Source organism: Symphalangus syndactylus, chromosome 22 (assembly GCF_028878055.3).
Source record: "Symphalangus syndactylus isolate Jambi chromosome 22, NHGRI_mSymSyn1-v2.1_pri, whole genome shotgun sequence".
Classification (NCBI taxonomy): Eukaryota; Metazoa; Chordata; class Mammalia; order Primates; family Hylobatidae; genus Symphalangus; species Symphalangus syndactylus.
This window is the reverse complement of record NC_072444.2, coordinates 50768940-50792668: the sequence shown is the minus strand read 5'-3', so window position 1 is coordinate 50792668 and position 23729 is coordinate 50768940. Positions and strand designations below refer to the sequence as shown.

Here is a 23729-nt window from a genome sequence, read left to right as displayed (position 1 = left end):
AGCTGGCTCAGGAGGATGGGCAGACACACTCATTCACCCATCCATTTTTTTCTTACGTTTACAATATGCCAGGCCTATCAGGGACCCAGGGAAAACCAGCGCAGCCCAACCCTCAAGGAGGTCACAGTCCTGTGACGGAATCAGACGTAGAAACAGATCGTGCTGAGGCCGCAGGGTAAGGGCTATAAGATGGAAGCCAGAGACCCCCCCACCCATCCACCCCCATGAGATCGGAGGTGTCAAGGAAAGCCTCCTGAAGGAGGTGGCACTGTAACTAAGACTTGAAGGAAGAGCAGGAATTTTACCATCAGCTACAGACCTTCATAGAACCCCAAACAGAGAGATGGACTAGGGTGAGGACTGCAAGTTTAGCTTGGTCCTTGAAGGCATGGGCAGATTCTGGAAGCTGCCAGCATTCACAAAGGGGAGAGGCTGCTGAGAACCCCACAGAGGAAGAGTTCAGAGGGCGTCTCCTCCCTCTGCCAACAGAAGCTCCCACTGCCGCTGGCACCGAGTGGTGCTGGGGATGTGTGCAATGGTGCTTTTCCATTCTGGTGCTTCCAGAGCTTCTGTGGACACGCAGCTGTCAGTCACTGACTCTCGGGGAAGGGACCAGTCGGGGGGTTTCTGGGTCTGCTGTGCATTCCTCTGTCAGGCGAGCCTCCTGCTCAGCACTCTGTGACCCCACACTGCCATGAGGGATTCTTGGCAGCAGAAGGACCCTGGTCACCCTGCCCCGAAGTCTGGGAGAGAAGTCCTGACAGGCAGCAGGGAGGCTCCCAGAAGGCCATGGAGGGCAGTGGCTGTTCCCGTGGCTGAGAAAGTCTCCCCAGGCTGGCAGGAATCCTCCTGCTTTGGATTTAGGCCCACTCATCCTGGGCTAAGGTAGGGCTGAAGGTGGGCAGGTTCTAGGGGCAGCTGCCCTGTGACTCTTATTGTTGGGGTTGAATCGTGTCCCCTGCCATCCCCACAAAAGATGTATCCAAGTCCTAACCCCTGATACTTAACATTTGTGACCTTGTTTGGAAATGGGGTCTTTACTGATATAATCAAGATAAAATGAGGTCATACCGGATTCGTTTGGGCCCTAATTTAGAGACTGGTGTCTTTATAAGAGGAAGATTTGGACACAGAGGCAGACATACAGGGTGAGAAGGCCATGTGAGGACAGAGGCAGAGATTGGAGTGTTGCAGCCACAAGAAAAGAATGACAAGGATTGCCAGAAGCCACCAGGAATGAGGAGAGAGGGGGAAAGGATCCTCGTCCAGAGCCTGACAAGGAAGCAGGGCCTTGCTGACACCTTGATTTTGAACTTTTACCCTCCAGAACTGTGGGAGAACAAACCTGTGTTCAGTCACCCAGTTTATGGTATTGCTGTGGCCGCCACAGGGACTAACGCACTGTATCCCTGGGTGAACTGCCTTTGGCTTGTGCCTCTGTCCCTTGTCCTAGCAGCCAGGGGTTGGGGCTGTGTCTGTCAGTGAGTCACCTGGGGACCCATACCCAGTGCTTGCTTCCCTTGCTTAGGAATAATTTGTTGATCACCTACCAGGCACAGTGGGGTTATAAACAGGCAGGGCCCAGCTGACACTCAAACTGCGGGAGGAAAGCACAAGAAAACCTGTGATGTTTGTGGCCCACCCAGGGCAAGCCACTTGGGGGTGCCCGTGAGCAAGTGCAGGGATGCTCTGACCCACGGCATCATGGACCACCAGAGTGGCTGCAGGCCGAGGGCCGGCACAGCTGCAGGGGATGCCTGTAAGGCTGGCTGGGGGTGCTTGGTGGGAAACCCTTGGGGTACTCCAGCCCCACTCAGGAACACCAGAGTTCAGCCTGGCTCCTGTGTGTCTCAGGCCGTCATTGCTCACAATGGTGACCACGCTGGTGATTTCACAAAGTTCACCCCCCAAAGATGACCCTGGGAGGCGTCAGTGGCCTGTCCTGGGTCACATAGCTCCCCTGTGGGTATTTAAACCCAGGTCTCAGCCCCTGAGCAGAGAGCTCTTTTTCCCAGGACTTTTGCTGTCAAGGTGTGTTCTGGCTCTGGCTCTAGGATGGTGCCACTGTATTCTGATAGCCACATCTGTGCGATTTCAAAGTGCCAGAGTGAATGGAGGGGAGCAACCAGTCTGCAGCAGAGAACCCTATGCCCTGGATTCTCTCACTCTGAAAGTGCTGACAACCATGGCAGCCACTTCCTCCAGAGCTGAAACAAGCCCCATGGCTGGACCTGGGAGCAGTCTTTGTTGGGGCAGGGGACCAATGCCCACAGGGCTTGTAAGAATCTGAGGCTGCTCAGGGTGGGCTCAGGTTCCAGGTGACACCACACAGGAAGTAATGGGGCCTATGGGGAGACCCCCTTTCAGCTATTGAATGTGGGCTGTGACCAGGCGTAGTGGCGCATGCCTGCAATCCCAGCACTTTGGGAGGCCGAGGTGGGAGGATCACTTGAGCCTGGGAGTTCAAGAGCAGCCTGGGCAACATAGGAAGATCCCGTCTCTACTAAAAATTAATACAAAAGAATAAAAAAAAATGAATGCAGGCTGTCATCAGGCGGGCTGGCTGTGTTAGACGCAGCGCAAGGGGAGAGGAAGGCCCTGCTGTGAGCGGAAGGGGAAGCCCGAGGCAAGGACCAAGGGCCCGGGGGCCTGGGGCGGAGCTGCTGCTGCCCTCTGCCCTCCTGGAGGTGGTCCCCTCTGGAGGCCCCTTTGCCTCCCCACCAAGAAGTGCTCCTGAATTGTCCCCCGCCTCAGCACTTGGGTCACATCTCAGTCTCAGCTTGTGCTAAATTCCTCATTCTTCCTACCCTGCCCCTCCACCTTATTAGATCCGCCACACACATGGCTCAGACCTTCTTCCTCTGTGTACTCACTGGCCCTGGAGCAGTCGTTCTAGAAGCTACCTTCCTGAATATAAAAGTTAGACATGCTCATTGTAGAAAAACGGTTAAATACAGAAAAGTAGAAAACTAAAGCACTGGTGTCACTTTGGCTTACTTTTTTCCAGACTTCTTTTTCCCACACACCTTAACAAAGTGTTTTAGCCCGCATTTCCCTCCTTAGCCCCCGTCTTGCCACCCCCAGCTCCACTCAGCATAATATTGAATTTTCTTGGACTCAGTATGCAGAGAATTTACTCAATATTCAAAAAATTTACCAAGTTCTGTGTAAAACATCTTTTTAAAAGACTGCCTAGACAGGGCACAATGGCTCACACATGTAATCCCAATGCTTTGGGAAGCCAAGGCGGAAGGATCGCTTGAGCCCGGGAGTTTGAGACCAGCCTGTGCAACAAAGCAAGATCTTGTCTCTACAAAAAATGAAAAATAAAAATTTAACTGGGTATAGTGGTATAGTCCCAGCTACTCAGTAGGCTGAGGTGGGAGGATCACTTGAGCCCGGGAGTTCAAGACCAGCCTGGACAACTCAGAGACCTCGTCTCTACCAGAAAGACAAAAATTAGTCAGGCGTGATGGCACGTGCCTGTAGACCCAGCTACTTGGAAGGCTTAGGTGGGAGGATCATGAGCCCAGGAGGTTCCAGGCTGCAGTAAGCTATAACTGTGCCACTGCACTCCAGCCTGGGTGACAGAGCAAGACCCTGACTCAAAAACAAACAAAAAATTCCAGCATATGTATGTATGATGTATTTAACTAACCCCCAATTCCTGGGCATTTAGGTTCTTTTTTTTTTTTTTTTTGGCAGTCCCCGCTCTTCCCCCACTATGCGTGGAAGCCCTCAGCTTGGAGCTCATCTTCCACACCATCAGGTGGGAACGATGGCAGGCCTGCACCCTTGTGGCAGCTGCACCCCCCTTTGCCAGGGTCCGTCTGTGCCCTGACCTCAACCTAGGGGAATAAAGGAAGAGTTCTGGGGAGGGTTTTCCTTCCTGATTAAAGGAGATGCTTGGGTAAACTACTGTTCCCTTCTACTGGCCATCCCCTCATCTGTAGGGGACACCTGCAGCTGTGTCAGGTGACTTGGGCAGCTATCACCAACAGCTGAGGATGAGGGTGACACAACGGAGAGGTGGGAGACAGCACTGAGACCCCTGGTGAACTGTTGAACAAGGGACCCTGCTCACTGGCCACTCTGCCTCTGGATTTCTTGTAACGTTCCTTATTGTTTAAGTCACTGTCAGTGATCCCCAGAGGCACCCCGACTGATGCGTTCATCGTCCATCTCCACTGTCCTGGGCCTGCCCATGCTGTGACACCCCGTTTCTGCACCAGGCTCACCTCACACTCAAGCACTACCTCTTCCTCCTCCCTGGGGCAGCTGTCCACAGGTCCTGCTTGGTTCCAGGTGGTCCCTCCCGTGTCACTGTACTTGTATCACTGGAGGCTCACAGGCCTGGCTGCCCTCCTGAGGGCCGCACCTGCACCTTTTTCCTTTCTGGACAGGCCAGCCATGGACCCCTGGGTGGCCTGCATGAAATGTCCCCCTCTCATCTGCCAAAGGCCCTCAAACAGTTCTCCAGGGACCTCCCAGGCAAGGCCCTCCTTCCCACTAATGGCTTCTGCCTGACACCTGTTGGGAGGATGGTAGCCATCATGGACTAAGCTAGACCAGACACCCTGGCCCCGTCTGGCCTCCCGAGGCTGAGGCTTGGGTCTAGGTGGCCCCAGCTGATCCCTCAGATGTTGAGAGTGTAGTTAACACTTTCAGAGCCCCTGTGGGTCATAGCATGCACCCTGGGCTAGAGCAGAGTCCAGTCTGGTTCTCAGGGTCAGCTGGAAGACCAGGTTCAGGTGTCCCATCCAAGGGGATAAGAAGTGGGCAGGGAACAAGGCCTGGATGTGAGGCTGAGCCCAGCTGGAACCCAGAGGAGGGCAGGGCAGGCCTTGAGTATAGCAAGGAGCCTTAAGTGATGTTCAAGACAGCAAGGGCCCCAACCAGGGAGCCCTGTCACTGAACAGGCTGCAGAGTGGGAGGTGGGGTGGCAGGAATGGTGGGCAGCTGGGTGGTGGGGGTTTGGGTGCTGAGGGGCAGCCCTGGCTGCATGTGTCACACTGGCCTGGAACCCTGGCCTGTTCTCATTGGTTACTGGTTATGGAGTGTGTAGGGGGCTGGCCTGGGAGGGTCTCAGGCTGGTGAATGAGTCTGAACTTCCCACTGGGTTAAAGCCTGAAAGGGCCAGGTCAAAATGCCAGCATGGCCGTGAGGGATGGGACTTCTGCCATGCATGAGTGGCCAGTCATATTTCAGCTCTGCTGCTCAGGCCAAGAGGGGGCCAGTGTAGGGGGCCTTGGTGTGGAGAGAAGGAAGGCAGCTACACGTCCAAGAGGGCAGGCCTATGACAGGGCTGGGAGGGAACAAGAGACATGATGGAACACGTGGTCCAAGATCCTGTCCCGGAGTGTTGCTGATGCTCTGCTGAAAGCACATGGTCCAGCTTCGAGGGCCCAGCACGGCTACGCCGCAGGGTACCGGGGCTCCAGAGCCAGGGGTGGGGCAGGGGTACAGGCAGAGGGACTGGGAGGGAGCGAGAGAGCTGCTGCGGTGGAGGAAGGTTTCAAAACCCACTTCCACTCTCCCTTCCCCGCAGTGACACTGTTTAACAAACAGGACATCCTGAGAGCAGAGAAGGTGGCCGGTGAGCTTAGGGTGTGACTGTCCCCCCGTTTCCACGTGGTAGTCAGGATCAACTACCCCAGCCCACGGGAAAACCCCCACCTCCCCCTTTGACAGACCATCATGGGGAAATAGCGTTGCCGCTGCAAAACAAAGACAGAGGCTTATGGCCAGGTTCCAGGGGATCCCCCAGGCTCCTCTGAGCACGTCCATGTCTCGTGCTGAGATTAAATGGAAGATGCCAACAGGACCAGCAAAGGGCTCAGGCCCCCGAATGAAGGTGTGAGTTACCCTGCTGTGTTCAGTGACCTGACTAACTGAGGTGCTGCAGAGGACAAGGATCAGGAGTGGAGAGAGGCTGTCCTGTGCTATGTTGCAGAAATAAAGACAGTCACCTGTGTTTTTCCTTCCCTGCTATGTCCTGAATAATTAACCTTTTAATTTAAAGACTGAAGGGATCTATACCTCTCTTCAGTGAATGCCTCAACTAGACACTTCCACATGTTCCATTATTATCCTGTCATAAATTTATTCTCCATTATTCAGTTAAAATTATCAAATTTCATTTATCATATTACCCCTGCACCAAAAATAGTCAAAACACAAAAGCATAAGACCCCCTGAGAATTAAAACGAACAAAAATCTATTCACCTTTTACTACCCCAACAATTCTAGGTCTATCCACAGTAATATTAATCATTCTATTTCCTGCCATGCTATTTCCAATTTCTAGTCATCTAATTAGTAATCGATTAATTTCCATTCAACAATGATAATTCAACTTGCACTAAAACAAATAATAATTACCCACAACATTAAAGGATGAACTTGATCCCTTACACTGACATCCCTAATTATCTTCATTGCCTCAACCAACCTCCTCCGCCTTCTACCCCATTCATTTATACCAACTACCCAATTATCAATAAATCTAGGTATAGCAATCCCCTGTGAGCAGGTGCAGTAATTACAGGCTTCCACGTTAAAACAAAAATCTCCTTAGCTCACTTTTTACCACAAGGCACATCTATGCCACTTATCCCTATACTAGTACTCATTGAAACCATTAGCCTATTCATTCACCGATAGCATTAGCTGTGCGATTAACAGCCAACATTACAGCCGGCCACCTGCTAATACATTTAATCAGAGGACCCACACTAGTACTATCAACTATTAGTCTTCCCATAGCTTCAAGTGCTTTCATTATTCTAATACTACTAACCATTCTCGAATTCGCCATAGCCCTTATTCAGGCTTATGTCTTGACACTACTAGTAAGCCTTTATATGACAACACATAATGACCCACCAAACACATGCCTACCATATAGTCAGACCCAGCGCCTGACCACTGACAGGAGCTCTCTCAGCTCTCCTAATAACATCTGGCCTGGCCATGTGATTTCACTTTAATTCTATCACTCTTTTAACCCTAAGCCTACTAACCAACACACTAACTATACACCAATGATGACGTGACATTATCCGAGAAAGTACATTTCAAGGCCACCATACAACGATTGTCCAAAAAGGCCTCCAATAGGGAATAATTCTATTTATTATCTCAGAAATATTCTTCTTTGCTGGTTTCTTCTGGGCATTCTACCACTCTAGTCTGGCCCCGACTCCAGAATTAGGGGGACATTGACCTCCAACAGGCATTTTTCCCCTCAACTCCTTAGAAGTACCCCTCCTAAATACATCTGTATTACTTGCATCAGGAGTTTCAATTACTTGGGCCCACCACAGCCTAATAGAGGGTAATTGAAAGCAAATAATTCAAGCATTCTCCATCACAGTCACCTTACATATTTACTTCACCCTCCTACAAATGTCAGAATATTTCGAGACCCCTTTTACTATCTCTTATGGAATCTACAGCTCAACATTCTTTTTTTTTTTTTTTGAGAGGGAGTCTCGCTGTGTCGCCCAGGCTGGAGTGCAGCAGTGCGATCTCAGCTCACTGCAAGCTCCGCCTCCCGGGTTCACACCATTCTCCTGCCTCAGCCTCCCGAGTAGCTGGGACTACAGGTGCCTGCCACCACACCTTGCTAATTTTTTTTGTATTTTTAGTAGAGACGGGGTTTCACTGTGTTAGCCAGGATGGTCTCGATCTCCTGACCTCATGATCCACCCGCCTCGGCCTCCCAAAGTGCTGGGGTTACAGGCGTGAGCCACCGCGCCTGGCCCAACATTCTTTATAGTCACAGGTTTTCACAGACGTCATGTTATTATCAGATCAACATTTCTCACTATCTGCCTCCTCCGCCAATTAAAATTCCACTTTACATCCAACCACCACTTTGGCTTTGAAGCCGCCGCCTGATATTGACACTTCATAGATGTAGTATGACTATTCTTATACGTCTCTTTCTACTGATGAGGATCCTACTCATTTAGTATAAATAGTACCATTGACTTCCAAACAATTAGTTTTCCATAGTATCCGAAAGAGAGTAATTAACCTGACACTAGCCCTAGTAACCAACACCTTACTGGCCCTATTACTACTAATAATTACATTTTGGCTCCCACAACTTAACATTTATATGGAAAAATATAGCCTCTGTGAATGCGGATTTGACCCAATAACTTCCACCTGCCTCCCCTTTTCCATAAAATTTTTCCTAGTAGCCATCACATTTCTCCTCTTTGACTTAGAAATCGCTATACTACTGCCCCTACCATGAGCCCATCAAACAAACAACCTGACACTAACAATCAGCACAGCCCTTATACTAGTTATCATTTTAATCCTAGGCTTAACTTGTGAATGAACCCAAAAAGGATTAGACCGAGTTGAATTGGTAAGTAGTTTAAGTCAAAATAAATGATTTTGATGCATTAGATTATGATAGGCCATATTTACCAAATGCCTTCTATTTATATCAATATTATATTGGCATATACCATAGCACTACTGGGAGTATTAGTCTATCGATCCCACCTGATATCCCTATTATGCCTAGAAGGCATCATACTATCAATATTTATCATAATTACTCTTACAACTTTAAATATACATTTTGCTGTAGCATCCATAACACCCATCATCCTTCTAGTATTTGCTGCCTGTGAAGCCGCAGGTCTTGCCTTACCAGTTTCAATCTCTAACACATATGGTCTAGATTACGTAAAAAACCTACACTTACTTCAACACTAAAAATGATTATTCCAACAATTATACTGTTACCAATAACATGATTCTCTAAAAATTCTATAATCTGAATCCACATGACTACCCACAGTCTACTCATCAGCCTCATTACCCTGTTATTTTTTAACCAATTCAATGATAACTCACCCAACTTCTCATTAATCTTTTCTGACCCGCTGACATCCCCCCTTCTAATCTTAACAGCCTGACTACAAACTCCAGCAAGCCAATATCACCTGCCCAAAGAATCATCCCCATGAAAAAAAGCTCTATATTTCTATATTGGTTTCCCTGCAGATTTTAATTATAGCATTCACAGCCACAGAACTAATTATATTTTATATCCTCTTTGAAGCTACACTAATTCCTACCCTGATTATCATCACCCGCTGAGGAAAGCAACCAGAGCGCCTCAATGCCAGCTCATATTTCCTATTTATACACTAGTAGGATCCCTCCCTCTACTTGTTACACTTGTCTACATTCAAAATGCCTCAGGTTCACTAAATATGCTAGTAATGATATTTACCACCCAAGAACTATTAGCTTCCTGATCCAATAATCTTATATGACTAGCATGTATTATGGCTTTTATAGTGAAAATACCTCTATACGGACTTCACCTGTGACTCCCTAAAGCCCACGCAGAAGCCCCTATTGACGGCTCAATAGTACTTGCAGCAGTTCTCCTAAATCTAGGCGGCTGTGGTGTAATATGGCTTACCCTTATCCTCAGCCCCCTAACAGAATATATAGCCTACCCGTTCCTCATACTATCCCTATGAGGAATAGTTACGACAAGCTCTATTTGTCTATGACAAACCAATCTAAAATCACTTATTGCCTATTCCTGCATAAGCCACATAGCACTTGTTATCATAGCTATCCTCATCCAAAAACCCTTGAAGCTTTACAGGTGCAGTCACCCTTATAATTGCCCATGGACTCACTTCATCCTTATTATTCTGCCTAGCAAATTTGAACTATGAGCAAATCCATACCCAAACCATATTATTTACACGAGGCCTTCAAATACTGCTTCCACTAATAGACTCTTGATGACTTCTAGCAAATCTCACTAACCTTGTCTTACCCCCTACCATTTATCTAGTAGGAGAACTCTTTGTGACCATAGCTTCATTTTCCTGATCAAATATCACTATTATGCTTACAGGACTTAACATACTAATTACAGCCCTCTACTCCCTATATGTATTAATCATGATACAACGAGGGATACTCACATATTACATTGACAGTATTAAACCTTCCTTTACATGAGAAAATACATTAATATTTATACATGTCGCACCTATCCTTCTATTACCCTTAAACCCTAAAATTATTATGGGGTTTACATGCTGTAGCTATATTATAACCAAAACATTAGATTGTGGATCTAATAATAGAAGCCTGCAACTTATCTCCCAAGAAAGTACGTAAGGACAGCTAACTTGTGCCCCCATGCCTAACAACATGGATTTTTCAACTTTTAAAGAATTAGAGTTATCTATTGGTCTTAGGAACCAAAAACATTGGTGCAACTCCAAATAAAAGTAATAAATATGTATTTTTCCACTACTATAATCGCCCTAATCCCCTTAATCCTACCAATTATTATCACCTTAGTCAATCCCTGCAAAAAAAGTTCATACCCAAACTACGTAAAAATATCTATCATATGCGCCTTCACCATTAGCCTCATCCCAACAATGTTTATATGTACAGACCAAGAAGTCATTATCTCAAACTGACATTGAATGACAATCCAAACTCTTAAACTCTCACTAAGCTTCAAACTACTTTTCCACAATATTTATCCCAGTAGCACTATTTGTTACCTGATCTGTTGTAGAATTCTCAATATGATACGTAAACTCAGACCCTAACAACCAATTTTTCAAATATTTACTTATTTTCCTCATCACAATATTAATTCTGGTCACCACCAACAACCTCTTTCAACTTTTTTTTTTTTTTTTGAGAAGGAGTCTCGCTCTGTTGCCCAGGCTGGAGTGCAGTGGCGCGATCTCGGCTCACTGCAAGCTCCGCCTCCCAGGTTCATGCCATTTTCCTGCCTCAGCCTGCCGAGTAGCTGGGACTACAGGTGCCCGCCACCACGCCCAGCTAATTTTTTTTGTATTTTCAGTAGAGACGGGGTTTCACCGTGTTAGCCAGGATGGTCTCTATCTCCTGACCTCGTGATCCGCCCGCCTTGGCCTCCCAAAGTGCTGGGATTACAGGCGTGAGCCACCGCGCCCGGCCCTTTCAACTCTTTATCGTATGAGAAGGCGTAGGAATCATCTTTCTAATTGGCTGATGATACAGCCGAGCAGATGCTAACAAAAGCAGGCCTCCAAGCAGTTCTGTACAACCGCATCAGCGATATTGGCTTTATTTTAGCTATAGCATGATTTCTCTTATCCTCCAACATATGAGACTTTCAACAAGCGTTTATTCTAAACCCTATCCCCGACCCCCTTCCATTAATTACTTAGCAGCAGCAGGAAAGTCAGCTAAATTCAGCCTCCATCCCTGACTCCCATTCGCCATAGAAGGCCCAACTCTAGTCTCAGCCCTACTCCACTCCAGCACTGTAGTTGTAGCAGTTTTCCTACTCATCCGTTTCTACTCTTTAATAGAAAATAACCTATTAATCCAAACCTTTACATTATGTCTAGGGGCTATTACCACCTTACTTACAGCAATCTGCCCTTCAGCGCCAGGGGAATGCCCGACAGCTACCTTCTCCCCCGCGACCGCCGGGCTCCGCGTCCTGGGCGAGCCGCCCAGTTCCGGAGAGCAGGAAACTGGGGAGGGCTCCGGCCACGCCTCGTCAGCCCCGGAGCCTCCACCAATCCCGGGCGCGGAAAGACCACGCCCACTGCTGGCCCCGCCCAGCACCTGCACAGGTGCAGTCTCCACCTCAAGCCAGCTGGGCCTTATGATAGTCACAATTGGTATTAATCAGCCGCACCTAGCATTCCTTCACATCTGCATACACGCCTTTTTAAAAGCTATGTTATTTATGTGTTCAGGGTCCATTATCCATAACCTCAATGATGAACAAGATATCCGAAAAACAGGAGGACTATTCAAGACTTGACCTTTCACTTCCTCTTCCCTTATTATTGGCAGCCTTGCACCTACAGATATGCCTTTCCTCACAGGCTTTTACTCTAAACACCTTATCACCGAAACCGCAAAAAACACCATACACCAACACCTGAGCCCTTTCTAGTACTCTTATTGCCACCTCTTTAACAGCTGTCTATAGTACCCGTATTATTTTCTTCATTCTAATAGGACAACCTCGCTTCATCACTCTATTATTAACGAAAACAATCCCTTCCTAATTAACTCAGTTAAGCACCTAACAATCGGCAGTATCTTTGCTGGATTCCTCATGACCAACAGTATTATTGCTGCTTAATCCCCCCCAAACAACTATACCACTTCACCTAAAGCTCACAGCCCTAGGTGTAACCACCTTAAGCCTCTTACTAGCAATAAGCTCAAGCTCATAATAAATAATCTTAAACTGAAGTACCCATTACAGATATTTAACTTCTCCAATATGCTAGGTTTTTATTCAGCCACAATTCGTTGTTCAACCCCCCACTCAAGCCTATTCAGCGGTTAGGCTCAAGGTTAAGGCACAGATTTTAATTTATTAAACTTTCATTTTCTTTATTTTCTCTTTCCCCCATGATAATATAGGACAGCAGTTCTCAAATGCTTTGGTCACAAGACCCCCTCACATTCTTGAAATGATTGAGGACCTCAATGAGCTTTTGTTTATGAGTTATATCAACATTTAGCATCTTAGAAATTAAAGCCAGTAACTCTGAAAAACATTTATTCATCCACTTTAAGACTATACATCCATTACATGTTAACTTAAAAAATTTTTTAAACCTATATTTTCCAAAAAAAAATATATTTCATCAGTAGGAGTGGCATTGTTTTGCATTTTTGCAGATCCTTAAAGCCTGGCTTAACAGAAGGCTACTGCATCCTCATAGCTGCTTCCGCCTTCGGTCTGTTGCAGTATGGTATCCTGACTGAAGAAAAACACATGGGGTTGGGAAAGGAAGGACCTTGAGGACCCTCAAGGGTCCTTGGACCACACTTCTGAGAGCATGGTGTGGCAGCCGACTTTAACCCATACATTCTAGAACAGAGAAAGCCATGACCAAACCAGACAGAGAGACACCTGCAGATATCCTGGGTGGAGGGCTGGAAGAAGTATTAACAGCTGATGAAGCAGCTTGGCATTGCCTCTGTGTTCTCCTAGGGAAGGGATAAACCACTGTCTTGTTGTGAGGCATGGTTGTGTTATGTCAGGTGGTAGCCTGATTTCTGAGGTGTGCGCATGGGAAGATGGGGGTGAATCAAATAGCCAAGGAAAGTGATGTAGTGGACTTTTGTCATCTTTGGCATTTGAACACCCTTCCTTTTGGGAAAATCTTTTATCGAGTGAGTTCTGGCAGAGTCCTGCCTCCTCCTCCTCCTTGAGACAAAGGAGCCAGATGCTCTCTCCTCGCACATTCTGGGAGCTACAGAAGGAATACATACCTGAGGTTTGCCCGACCATATCCTCCATCCTGGTACTTAATCTTGAGCTCATGGAAGACAGCTGAGGAAGTACTCGCAGCAGCAGGGGTGAGGCTGGAGGCTCCCTTTTTGTGGGTGTCATGCTGTCGGTGGTGGCCGTGGCAACTGCTGCATCTCCAGCAAACGCTCCCTGTGGTGCAGCCCTGCCTGGGTTTCCAGCCATGCAACTTCCCGGTTCCCTGCGAACTTGCTGGGCTTCATCCCATCTTTCCTGCCCAGCTGAGTGACCTGTATCCCAACAGCTTCCTTCACTGAGTCAGGACCCTGGCAGGGCCGGGCGGGATGAACTCCCTCACCGTCTGCTTCTTCCACCTACATGGCTGGGCTCCCTGCACCCAGGCTTGGCCTTTCCAAAGCGCCTTGCATAGCCCTCCGGAGCAGCTTTGGATTCCTGCACTTTCCTAAAACTGTCCTGTGTGGAGCACTCCGGCCTCGCCACTGCTAACTGAGGGGCTGGAATGCAGGGTCTTTCTCATCTCACCTCAAATCCCCAACAGATCCCTTCTAATGGAAACAGCTTTTAAAAATTTCAGGATATTTGTAAAGCACAGGGGAAACGAACCATGGATGATCTGCCACACAGTTTGTGATTCCTTAACCATTTTGTAACACTGAGGTCACAGAGCGACAGCCCCCCGTCTGGACTGTGCTTGTTCCTTGGCCACGCACTGCCTCACCCCACAGAGGTCAGGCATGGCCCTGTGTTGTGGCCAACAGAGAGTGAGCAGGGGCTGTATTTGTGCTTGCAAGGTAGGGCTTGGCCTCTTCTGCTTCTGCCATGAGAAAGAACACGGCCCAAGGTAAGCTGCTACTTCAACCAGGGACCCAGAATACGGGACATGTTGTGGAGCAGACCTGATCAGACCCCCAGCCTGGAGCATAACCTAGAAGCCAACTTGTAGACTACCCAAGCATGGGAATCTAGTTGTAGACCACCGAGATTTCTGATGCTGTTTTGCAGCAAAAGCTGACTGATAACATCACAGGAGAAATAGTTACAGAATTTGACACATGCTGAACGCTGGATAATCAGTGTTTCATGGCAGTTAGGTAAATCCCAGGCACTGCTGAAGTGCTCGCAGCCTCACAGACCAAACGACTTCCTACAAACTGTCTCTTCTGTTTTTACCTAATGGTCCTGACAGAGGATGGCCTACCTGATGAGAAAGCTTGTTTCCACACTAGACGCTGGCTTTCCAACACCAGATAGCTTGGGGGAAGAGGAGGTTAAGATGGGCTGGGGGGTTGTGGGGGACCCCTCAGGTTGGAGAGTTTGCACCAGGTGCCAACAAGCTCCTGGCCTGAAACTGTAGCCAGGAGGGGCCAGTGGTCCCACTGCAGCCTCCAAACCTGCCTCCCAATTCCTCCAGCACTGCCTGCCCATGCACCCCTAAATCTTACTGAAATGAAAATCCACGTCTTTGAGATATTCTTTAGGGGTGGAGGGGAGGCACTGGGCTCCTGAAAACAAAGATGGGCTTAAAGTTCTAGGTCACCCTGAGGCTAGCAGCATCCTTCCCTGCATTTTGCAAAAGCTGTACTGGGCTCTTTCCCTCTGTGGGTGCGGCTCACACTTCTCACCGTACAGGACACTTTGCATGGGCAGGGCCATTGCTCTCCACTGCATCCCCACTGCCTGGCACCATGCTTGGCTCGGGGTAGGCCAAGAAATATTGAGAATATGAATGAATCAACGAATCCTTATTTATAAAAAGTTACATCCACTGCTGCTCAGGGCTGCCAGCTGGTGTAAACTGCCAGTGTGAGAGAGACAGAGCAAGCTCGCTCTCAGACAGCGAGTTCAGTCCCAGCCAACTAAGCCCAGCTGTAGCTCCCTCAGGCATTCTGGCACTCAGATTCCTAGCGCTGGCTTTTGTTGAGAGCATGTGTACAGAGCATGTTATTTTAATGTTTTATATAGGGCAAAAATAGTGAATTTAGGGTTATGTTTTTTTCTCCAAACCCAACAAGTTTGCCTCATGGCAGGGTAAAGAGTGTGGAGCCCAGTTGAGATCACTTTTAGTTAAGTTACTAATAAGAAAAGTGGACTCCATCCAGTCTTCTCTGCAGTAATAACACCAACACTCCTTTTTGTTTTGACCTCCTTTCAAAAGTATTTATTTGTTCTCAGACGAACATTACTCTTGCAGGATCTGGCTTCTGCCCTGATTCCCTGGTGTAACACCAGCACCTAAAGAAACACTGTACTTGCCAGGAGCAGTGGCTCCCACCTGCAATCCCAGCACTTTGGGGGGCCGAGGCGGGCAGATCACCTCAAGTCAGGAGTTCGAGACCAGCCTGACCAACATGGAGAAACCCTGTCTCTATTAAAAATACGAAATTAGCCAGGCCTGGTGGCGCATGCCTGTAATCCCAGCAACTCGGGAGGCTAAGGCAGGAGAATCGCCTGAACCCAGGAGGCGGAGGCTGCGGTGAGCTGAGATCGAGATTGTGCCATTGCACTCCAGCCTGGGTAACAAGAGTGAAACTCTGTCTCAAAAAAAAAAAAAAAAAGAAAAGAAAAGAAAAAAGAAACACTGTACTTATCTACAAAGAGAATTTGAACTGTTGTTTCCCTATTGCTGACAGATGAAAGTTTGGCCCTTAAAATGACACCTGCTTCTGCTGACCACTTCCGGTTAAGGCCACTCTCTCCATCTTTCCAATGACAAGTAATGCTTCACATTACAGCCAACCAACAGTTTAAGATTCTTAGAAATGGACAAACCACTTGTTGCTTATTTCCACACAGTTACTACCTGTATGGAAAAATTCAAGGAGCTAAATAACAGTGTCACTTTATGGCCTGGTACCACACTGGAGCGTGTCACAAGTTCCCAAGGGCAGTGGCCTCTTCCTCTACTAACGGGTACTACCAGAGACCTTGGTTACTAACACCTAAATATTAAGACCCACGGGATTTGCAATCCCTATATTCATGCTTAGTACTCTGGTAAGATCCACACGAGGCACATACTGTTTTATGCAGTTTTCAAGGACATCCGCAATAGACACATATCTTCAGACGTAAGCTTTAAAAAATTACCTTAACATAATACATGGTAATGCAGAAAACTAGAATTCAACATATTACACTGCTAAAATATTCATATAAATACTATATATGCATGGGTTCATTCCATTAGAAAAATTCACCTATCAGAATATTAAAGACCAGTATCAGCAAAGCCCAAGGAGAAAGTATTTTAACAGTAGGAACACTAAAAATATCAACTATGAGGTTTATAAACAAGTGGTGGGAAAGAGAACTCTTTACATTTGCTATTGTTATGACAGGCACAATCTGAAATACAATTTTAGATTAGCAGTGTATAAAAATACTTTTTAAACAATACTTTTGATAGGTACAGTAGCATTTAAACGAACAGCTGTGTAGTTATTACTTTTGATGACCTACTAAAACAATTCAACTTACTGCTCCCAGCTACACCTGAAAGTGCGAACCTGGAAAGCAAGTCTCTTACCCAGGTACACACCACACACACCCACATACTGAAACCACCTCCATCTATGATGCATACTGATGAGGCGGTGATCTCAAACAGGGCGTGAGACAACAGTGTTTGAAGCCTGTTTCCATTTCCAGGTTTGGGATGAATGAACAAGAGGCAAAGGCAAGGTGTAGTCTGTGTGTGCCTGGGTCCTCTCTAGGAGTTTAATCTGGCATATCAATATTTAACTTGGGAGGCGGGGGAACGTATTTCCCAGGGCTCTGAGTTATAACTACTCTGGCCTTCTTTCCAAATATTGGAGCAATTTTCGGAGCTTCTGGAACTGATGTTTCTTCAGTATCTTCACTATCTTCGTGATGGAGATCATATGAAATGTTCCCATATTCTCTTAAAAATGGGAAAATTTCAAGCAGAAACTGACAGAAGTCTCTGCGAATGCCAAACCACCAATGATTGCCCCCCTTTCCCCTAAATGTTGTGGCCATTAAAGTTAGTAAGGAAAGCCAAAGGGGGACAAATACGGAGACGTAGGAGAATGTATTGTGGCCATCCAATCTGTGAACCAGCAGGACCTCAAAAGTGAGCAGAGGCACGACAATCGTTATCCAACTGATAGCCATGGTCACGTGTGTTCTTCGCTGCTCGGCAACCACATCCAGGGACCGCAGGAACAGGAGGGACCAGACGATGTAATAGAGGACGACCAGGCAAAGGAACGACATGAGGATCCACAGGGGCACAAACACCACCAGCCACGGCCAGTGAATAATCCTGTCCAGCTTTAGGGCGATGAAGATGAACTGCAGGATGTTGACCGAGCACAGGATCTCCAGCTCCAGCGACCTATCGTGTCGAAAGCCCCAGACGCAGGCAGCCACGGACACGGGGGACACGAAGAAGAGAGGCATGAAGACCAGCAGCCAGAAGTGGGTGCCCCTCTCCACCCTGTCGCAGACCAGGACTTCGAACATGAGCAGCAGCAGGTGGATGCCCACAGCGATCAGCATGGCTTTGAACTCCACACAGGCCTCTCCCTCGGTGCGGTAGCGAGGGTTGCGGGCCCAAACGCCCGCGCCCACGGAGGCGCCTGCGACGACTAGAAGCTTCCACAGCCATATAGGGGCAAAGACGGCCCAGTAGCTCCATTGGATGATGCCGTCCAGGCGGAGGGGCAGCAGCACCGAGAAGAGCAGCAGGCAGGTATAGATGAGAAACTTACTAGGGTTGAAGTCCTGGAACAGGCCCCTGGGGTTCATGGCGGAGGCCGCCGCTTGCCTGCCCGGGCCTGCTACACCGCGACGCTCGGCGCTTGCGTCTCCGCGGCTCCCCCGGCTGCCGCCTCCCGGGCCCGGCCCAAGCCGGCTCCGGGTGGACGAATGCCGGGACGACCAGGAGGAGGCTCGGAGCGGCGACGCGGAGAGGCCGGAACACGTGCACGCGCGGTCACGTGGCCCGGCCGGAAGCGCGCTAGGGCGTGGCGTGCGCGGGCACGGGCGGCGCAGCGGCTACAAACTGGGCGCTGCCTCGGTGGCGCTGCCTCGGTCCCGCCGCCGCCCGCCTTCATTCCATACCCATCAACAAGGCACCTAATGCGTGTGGGGCCCGGAGGGGCCTGGCGCGGTGCTGACTCCCCAAGCGGCCCGCGACCTTGGGCGGACGCTGCCAGGCGACTCCGAGAACATGGAGGCGGGAGTGAGCTCACATCCTCCCTGCCGGCCGGGGCGGGCCCTGCGGGGGCGGGGCCGGGCGGAGAGGGCGGGGCCTGGGCCTTGGCACCCTACCCCTCTCTGCCGGGATTCTCGCCTCCACGCGCTCGCCGCGGCTCCCCGGGAACCCGCCCGGGGCTAGGGCGCCCGCGGTGAGCTTCCAGCACGCGGCGCCCCGGGAACCCGCCCGGGGCTAGGGCGCCCGCGGTGAGGTTCCAGCACGCCGCGTGCGCGAGTAGAGGCGGGTGGCCGGGCTAGTGCGGGAGTTTACTAGCGAGGGAGCAGGTGCCAGTAACTGAACGGATGCAAGGCGGTGTGCCTGAGCCCAGACCTGTGGGGGCCGACGCAGGGGCGACGGCGGGTGTATCCCTGGCTCAAAGGAAAAGGCCCACGCGTAGACTTAGTGCACGAGGTGGGGGGGGGGGGCCTTGCCTGGGATAAAGACTCGCGGGGCAGAACTCCGCCTGGCGGAGCAACGGACGTTTCTTAGGCTGCCTGCGAAGTGGCTGTGCAGAGATCCCAGGCGGCAGCGGCGCTCTTGTACCTGTCCCTCTCACTCCAGAGTGGAAGGTGCTGGTGAGGGTGTTAGACCCCACTCGGCCCCTGGACAGCGTCCCGCGGAGCAGGGGAGGAAACTGGATCCAGACCGGGGTTGAGGGTTGCTTCCTGCCCGAGGTCACCCGGCAGGTTAACGGAGAATCGCGTCGCAGATACAGGGCTCCTACCTTCAACTGTCTAGTTCTCATTTTGACTTATTTGGCCCTGTCTCTGTGTTATTCTCGCAAATCAATGTTTTCCTTTTCCTTTGGAAAAGGGTACTGGACCAGAGGTCAAGAAATTTGGGTTCTTGTCCAGGCCGTGCCACCCATCAGCTGAGAAACCTAGGCAAATTCACCTCTTTCTCTCTGGGCCTCAGTTTCCTGGTCTATGAAGTTGGGGGACAGACCTGGGTGGTGTCTAAGAGCAAGGCTGCAGCGAGTCTGTGATTTGGAGCACCCCTTTCGCCCTCTGGCCGGCTGGGCAGACCCTGGAGGATTTCTACCTGTCTTCCCCGCTGTCCCACTGCTCAGCAGAGTCCTGGCTGCCCTCCTTCCTGCCCTCACCAGTCTCTCCTAGTCCTGTTTCCCGAAGTGGGTATGGGATGTTGTCACGCAGGTCCTGGGCTCTGAAGTGGAACAGGCCATCAGAGGAACACATCACCTGTCAGGGCCTCCGGCGGAGTAGCCCTCCTGCACCCTCACAGCCCTGCCCCAGGCAGGCATGAGCAGGGTGTCCAGGGTGTGGGGCGGACAGTCCCAGCCCCCGAGGCGCTCTCCACAACTTCACTTCAGCCACAGCCAATCTGTGGCCCTGGGGAAGGGAGTCCAGCTGAGTGAGCTTCACCAGTCCTCAGGCTCAGCCCTGAAGGCTGACTTCATAGATGTGTCTTCAGGGCCTCTTGTTTCTGGAGAGCCTTATCTCCCTCCACTCCTCCCCTAAACAGTTGCTCCAATCTGTCTGTTTTACACATTGGTCTTTTTTGTACGCTTTTCTCCCAAGAAGGATTTGTCAACTAAAAATTTGTAAAAGTGGAGAACCCCCTCACCAATCCAACCTCTTCATCTGTGAAATGGGCTTGGAAAAGCACACAGGATTGTTTTGAGGATTAGATGAATCAATACATGGAACTTTGCACTTTGCATTTAGAGACGTACAAGTAATTGATATGACCCCACTAGGAAAGCAGAGCCCGTGGAGGGGAGGTGCTGCCAGGAGCGCCCCCACCCTCCGGGAGCTGGTGGCAGAGTCAGGTCCTCTGGACCCTGCGAGAACAGAAGTCCTTCCCAATCACCTATGTAGTCAGATGAACTCGGGGCCTCTGCTGCCATCTTTGTAGCAAAGACAGAGCTCAGAGCATATTTTCCCACCTTGAGCTCCTCATTCAGAACAAGTGCACCCTGTCCATCCAAGAAGCGGGTATCGAGGTGACCTGTCACAGTGCAACAGTGGCTCTGCTGCTCAGCTCCTGAGGGAGGGCAGACCCAGCTTCCAGGCTTGTGCCACAGGGTAAGGGATACTGTCTGCCATCTGTCCCCAGCTGGCTTCCTTTGGCCTGCAGGCCTTGACCCCTCCCCCATCCTGTCCTGGGCATCAGACACCCCTCCTTCACTGTTTTCCCTGATGCGGCCAGTCTCTCAGACACCCGCCTTTGTCTTTGATTTACCTGTAAAGCTAACGTGGATTGTTTGCTATGTGCCAGGTGCTGGTGGCACAGCAGTCCCCAAGGCTGGTGCACAAACCAAAGTGTGAATTCATTCACTTACAGATGGTGTGTGTGGATGCGGTGCTCCAGGCCACCGGCATGGGCTGCTATCCCCCAGTCAGGGTGTGCAGGGGCACATGGCCCCAGAGGGCAGGGGCTGACATGGTTTGAAGGTCACTGTCCTAACGGATGGGGAAGTCCTGGGATGTGTCCTCACCCTAGCCTCTCTCCCCTGCTTGGCATCCTTGGTCCCAACTTTCCCGTCTGAACTGTGAGGCCCTCCTGAGCTGATCCCGGCACACCTGGTGGCCAGGGCCCTTATGGTCCATGCACCAGCCCAGCCAGTCTGCTGCTTCCCCCTGAGTGTGGCCCACCCCGACATGGCCTCTCTCTCCTTCCTGGGCACCAAGACCCAGGACAGGGCTTCAAGCCCTGAGAAATCTCGACCCCTGGTGGACCAGTGACCGTTCTCTCACCTCCCACAGCATCTGGGTGCCAGAGGTGGGGTGGGGCAGGGGCCTTGTTCCTATCCTGAGACTCATTTCACTGGGTGTTGTCTGTTTGGCCCTCTGTCCTTTCATGAGATTTGAGCTCCACACACCCAGCTAGCACAGTAGCAAATATTTGAGAGACATTGGCTGAATGAGTGAAGGAATGCATTCAATACTACTCATGACTGCGATGCCCCTGTCCCAGAGGAGATGCTCCTGTGGCCAGCATGGCACCGACAGTGGGACCCGTGTCCTTTCACCGCCAGCATCCTAGGCCCTGTTCCCTCCACTCTCCAGCCCAGGTGATCTTTCTTCCTCGGTAACCAATTGCCACAGGTGTATCCGTTTAAAGCAGCAGCCAGTTACTGTCCGCCATGAACTGAGAGTCAGAAGTCAGCATCATATGCCCAGCCAGTGCTCCGCTTGAGTCACAAGGCCAAGATCTGGGTGTGGGCACTCCAGCGGTGAACCTGCATTCGAGTTCTGTGTTGGCAGGATGCAGTTCCATTGAGTTGTGGGACTGAGGTTCCTGTTGCCTTGCCAGCCGTGGCCCTCGGGGTTCATTCTCAGCCCCCTGTGTTTCCTGACTTGTGGCCTCCTTCAAAGCCACCCATGGTGGGCTGAGTCCTTATGTCTGGAGTCTCTCTTCTGCCTTCCTTGTTTTAAGAGCTCCTGTGATTACTTTGGGTTACTCAGCTAACCCAGGATCACCTCTCTATTTTAAGGTCAGCCTGTTAGTAACCACAATTCCATCTGCAAATTCCTTAGAATTCTGCTCAGTACCAGCGGTCAGGCCCAGCTCGGCTCTTCCTGCCCCACAACGGCCACCGCTCAGCAGGAGCTAAGCTGGGTCTCCAGGGAGAGTGAACCCTTGCCTGGCACCCTCCACAGCAGACCGGGGTGACAGTGACATCTGGGCATGGTCCTAGTCACAGCAGCTGGAAGCTGGTGGGAGTTAGGTTTCCCCTGTAGCCCTCTGGCTGCAGGACATGGAATGCCGTTGCTGAATGTCCTCTGAGGGGCTGGCTTGGGACAGGGGGATGACCTGCACAGAAAGCCCGGGGAAATTTTCCCTTTTGGCCGGATGTGTGGATTTGCTCACATCAGCTTCTTCACAAGGAAGCCACAGCCCACCTGGCCCTTGTGCCAGCCTCATTGCTCACCATTACCCCTTGGCCCCAGTCTCTAAATGAAGAGCATGCTGTCACCTCTACAATAGCCTCCCCCCATCTCCCTGCCTCCCCTACTGCCAGCACACACACACACCAGTGTGGTAGTGTGCCCACGGGCATGGACTTGAGTCACCCCGGCCCAGGTGCGAGTCCAGGCTCTGTGACCTTGACAGATGACTTAGTTTCCAGCCCTGATCTGTGAAATGGAGAGAACCTCCCAAAACTGTGACGGCGAAAGGAAACAATGTAGGAAACCTACAATGGCTCCATTATTTCCCCCCAGTGGTGGCTGTTAACTGCCTCTCAGCAGCAGATTGTGTGTCCCCTCCCTCGGCTCCCACAGAGTATCATCCTGTTTGCTCATCTGACTCTCTGGACTCCCTGTGACTTTCTCAAGGACAGGGACCCATCTCTTATCTCTGTGTTAGCAGTTTCCAGCACAGGCTCGTACCCGGTAAGTGAATCTGGAAAGTGCCTGCGGGCAGAAAGGCGGGAGCTGATGTGACATCTCCTGTGGGCTGAGCAGCAGAGCACGGGAACCTTCCTGAGACAAAGCAGCTTGTCTGAAGCTCACAGGTCCCAGTGTTACAGGGAGGTGCTGCTGGGCTTGCATGAGAACCTCCTGGAGCGTGACAGCCCCTCACGCTCGCACGTGGCTTAAGAGTTCAAAGCACGATATCATCTGGAGCTCACTTCAGAGACAGAGGTGGCAAAGCACTAACCTCATTTGACAGATGGGGAAACAGTCCCAAGACCCACAGCCGTGGTTCTCTGCTAACTCTGCAGCTGCAGACTTTCCACAGGGCCCTGATGTTGGCCAGGCGGGCGTCCCTGCCCTGTTTATCAGCTCTGTCCGGTGAGAATGGCTCCCTGAAGAGCCAGCCTCTGGCTGGGACCCATTGAGACTTAGGCTCCTGTTTTAGCAGCTTTTTCCTTCCTTAACCCATGTATTAATTTAACACATACATATCAAGCATCTTCCCTGTGCCCCAGGCCCTTGTCCTGGATACACACATAGCAGTGAACGCTTCAGGTGGCTTCTCCTGTGCTGGTCCCTTCTCAGTTCAGGTGTCATCTCCTTCAGGGTCACCTCCCTGACCACCCCACCCAAAGTCATTCTCTCACTTGTGTCTCCTTATTTCTCCTTTTCTTATATGGTCACTTTAGAAAAAGCTGGAAAATGCAGACTAGTTTAAAGAAAGCAAATGCTGTAGTCTTAGCACCTACAGAAGATCACTGTGAACATTTTACTGTGTTTTTCCTTCCAGTCGGTCTGCTCGGCAAAGAGATGTCA

The 23729-nt window shown here is 50.2% G+C and overlaps 1 protein-coding gene and 2 pseudogenes across 2 annotated transcripts; 2 read left to right on the top strand and 1 right to left on the bottom strand.

The window, feature by feature from the left end:
- Window positions 1–5805: 5805 nt before the first annotated feature.
- LOC129472174 (ATP synthase subunit a-like) lies at window positions 5806–6990 on the top strand (annotated as a pseudogene).
- A 3309-nt stretch (window positions 6991–10299) lies between these two features.
- On the top strand, window positions 10300–12377 carry LOC129472173 (NADH-ubiquinone oxidoreductase chain 5-like; annotated as a pseudogene).
- A 3062-nt stretch (window positions 12378–15439) lies between these two features.
- Window positions 15440–18406, bottom strand: TMEM185B (transmembrane protein 185B). 2 transcript variants are annotated; one of them, XM_055261655.2, is made up of 2 exons: window positions 18046–18406; window positions 15440–17868 (listed from the first exon to the last, which is right to left on the bottom strand). In XM_055261655.2, exons 1-2 carry the CDS (start codon window positions 18078–18080, stop codon window positions 17028–17030), a joined length of 876 nt encoding a protein of 291 aa, XP_055117630.1. In that variant the 5' UTR covers window positions 18081–18406; the 3' UTR covers window positions 15440–17027. The 2 variants fall into 2 exon arrangements, with proteins under 2 accessions (XP_055117630.1, XP_055117629.1); XM_055261654.2 differs by having other exon boundaries at window positions 15440–18403.
- Between the last annotated feature and the right edge of the window lie 5323 nt (window positions 18407–23729).

What these genes read in the sequence shown, in the direction of transcription:
- TMEM185B (XM_055261654.2), bottom strand. Translation starts at nt 18,080, where the DNA reads ATGAACCCCAGGGGCCTGTTCCAGGACTTCAACCCTAGTAAGTTTCTC.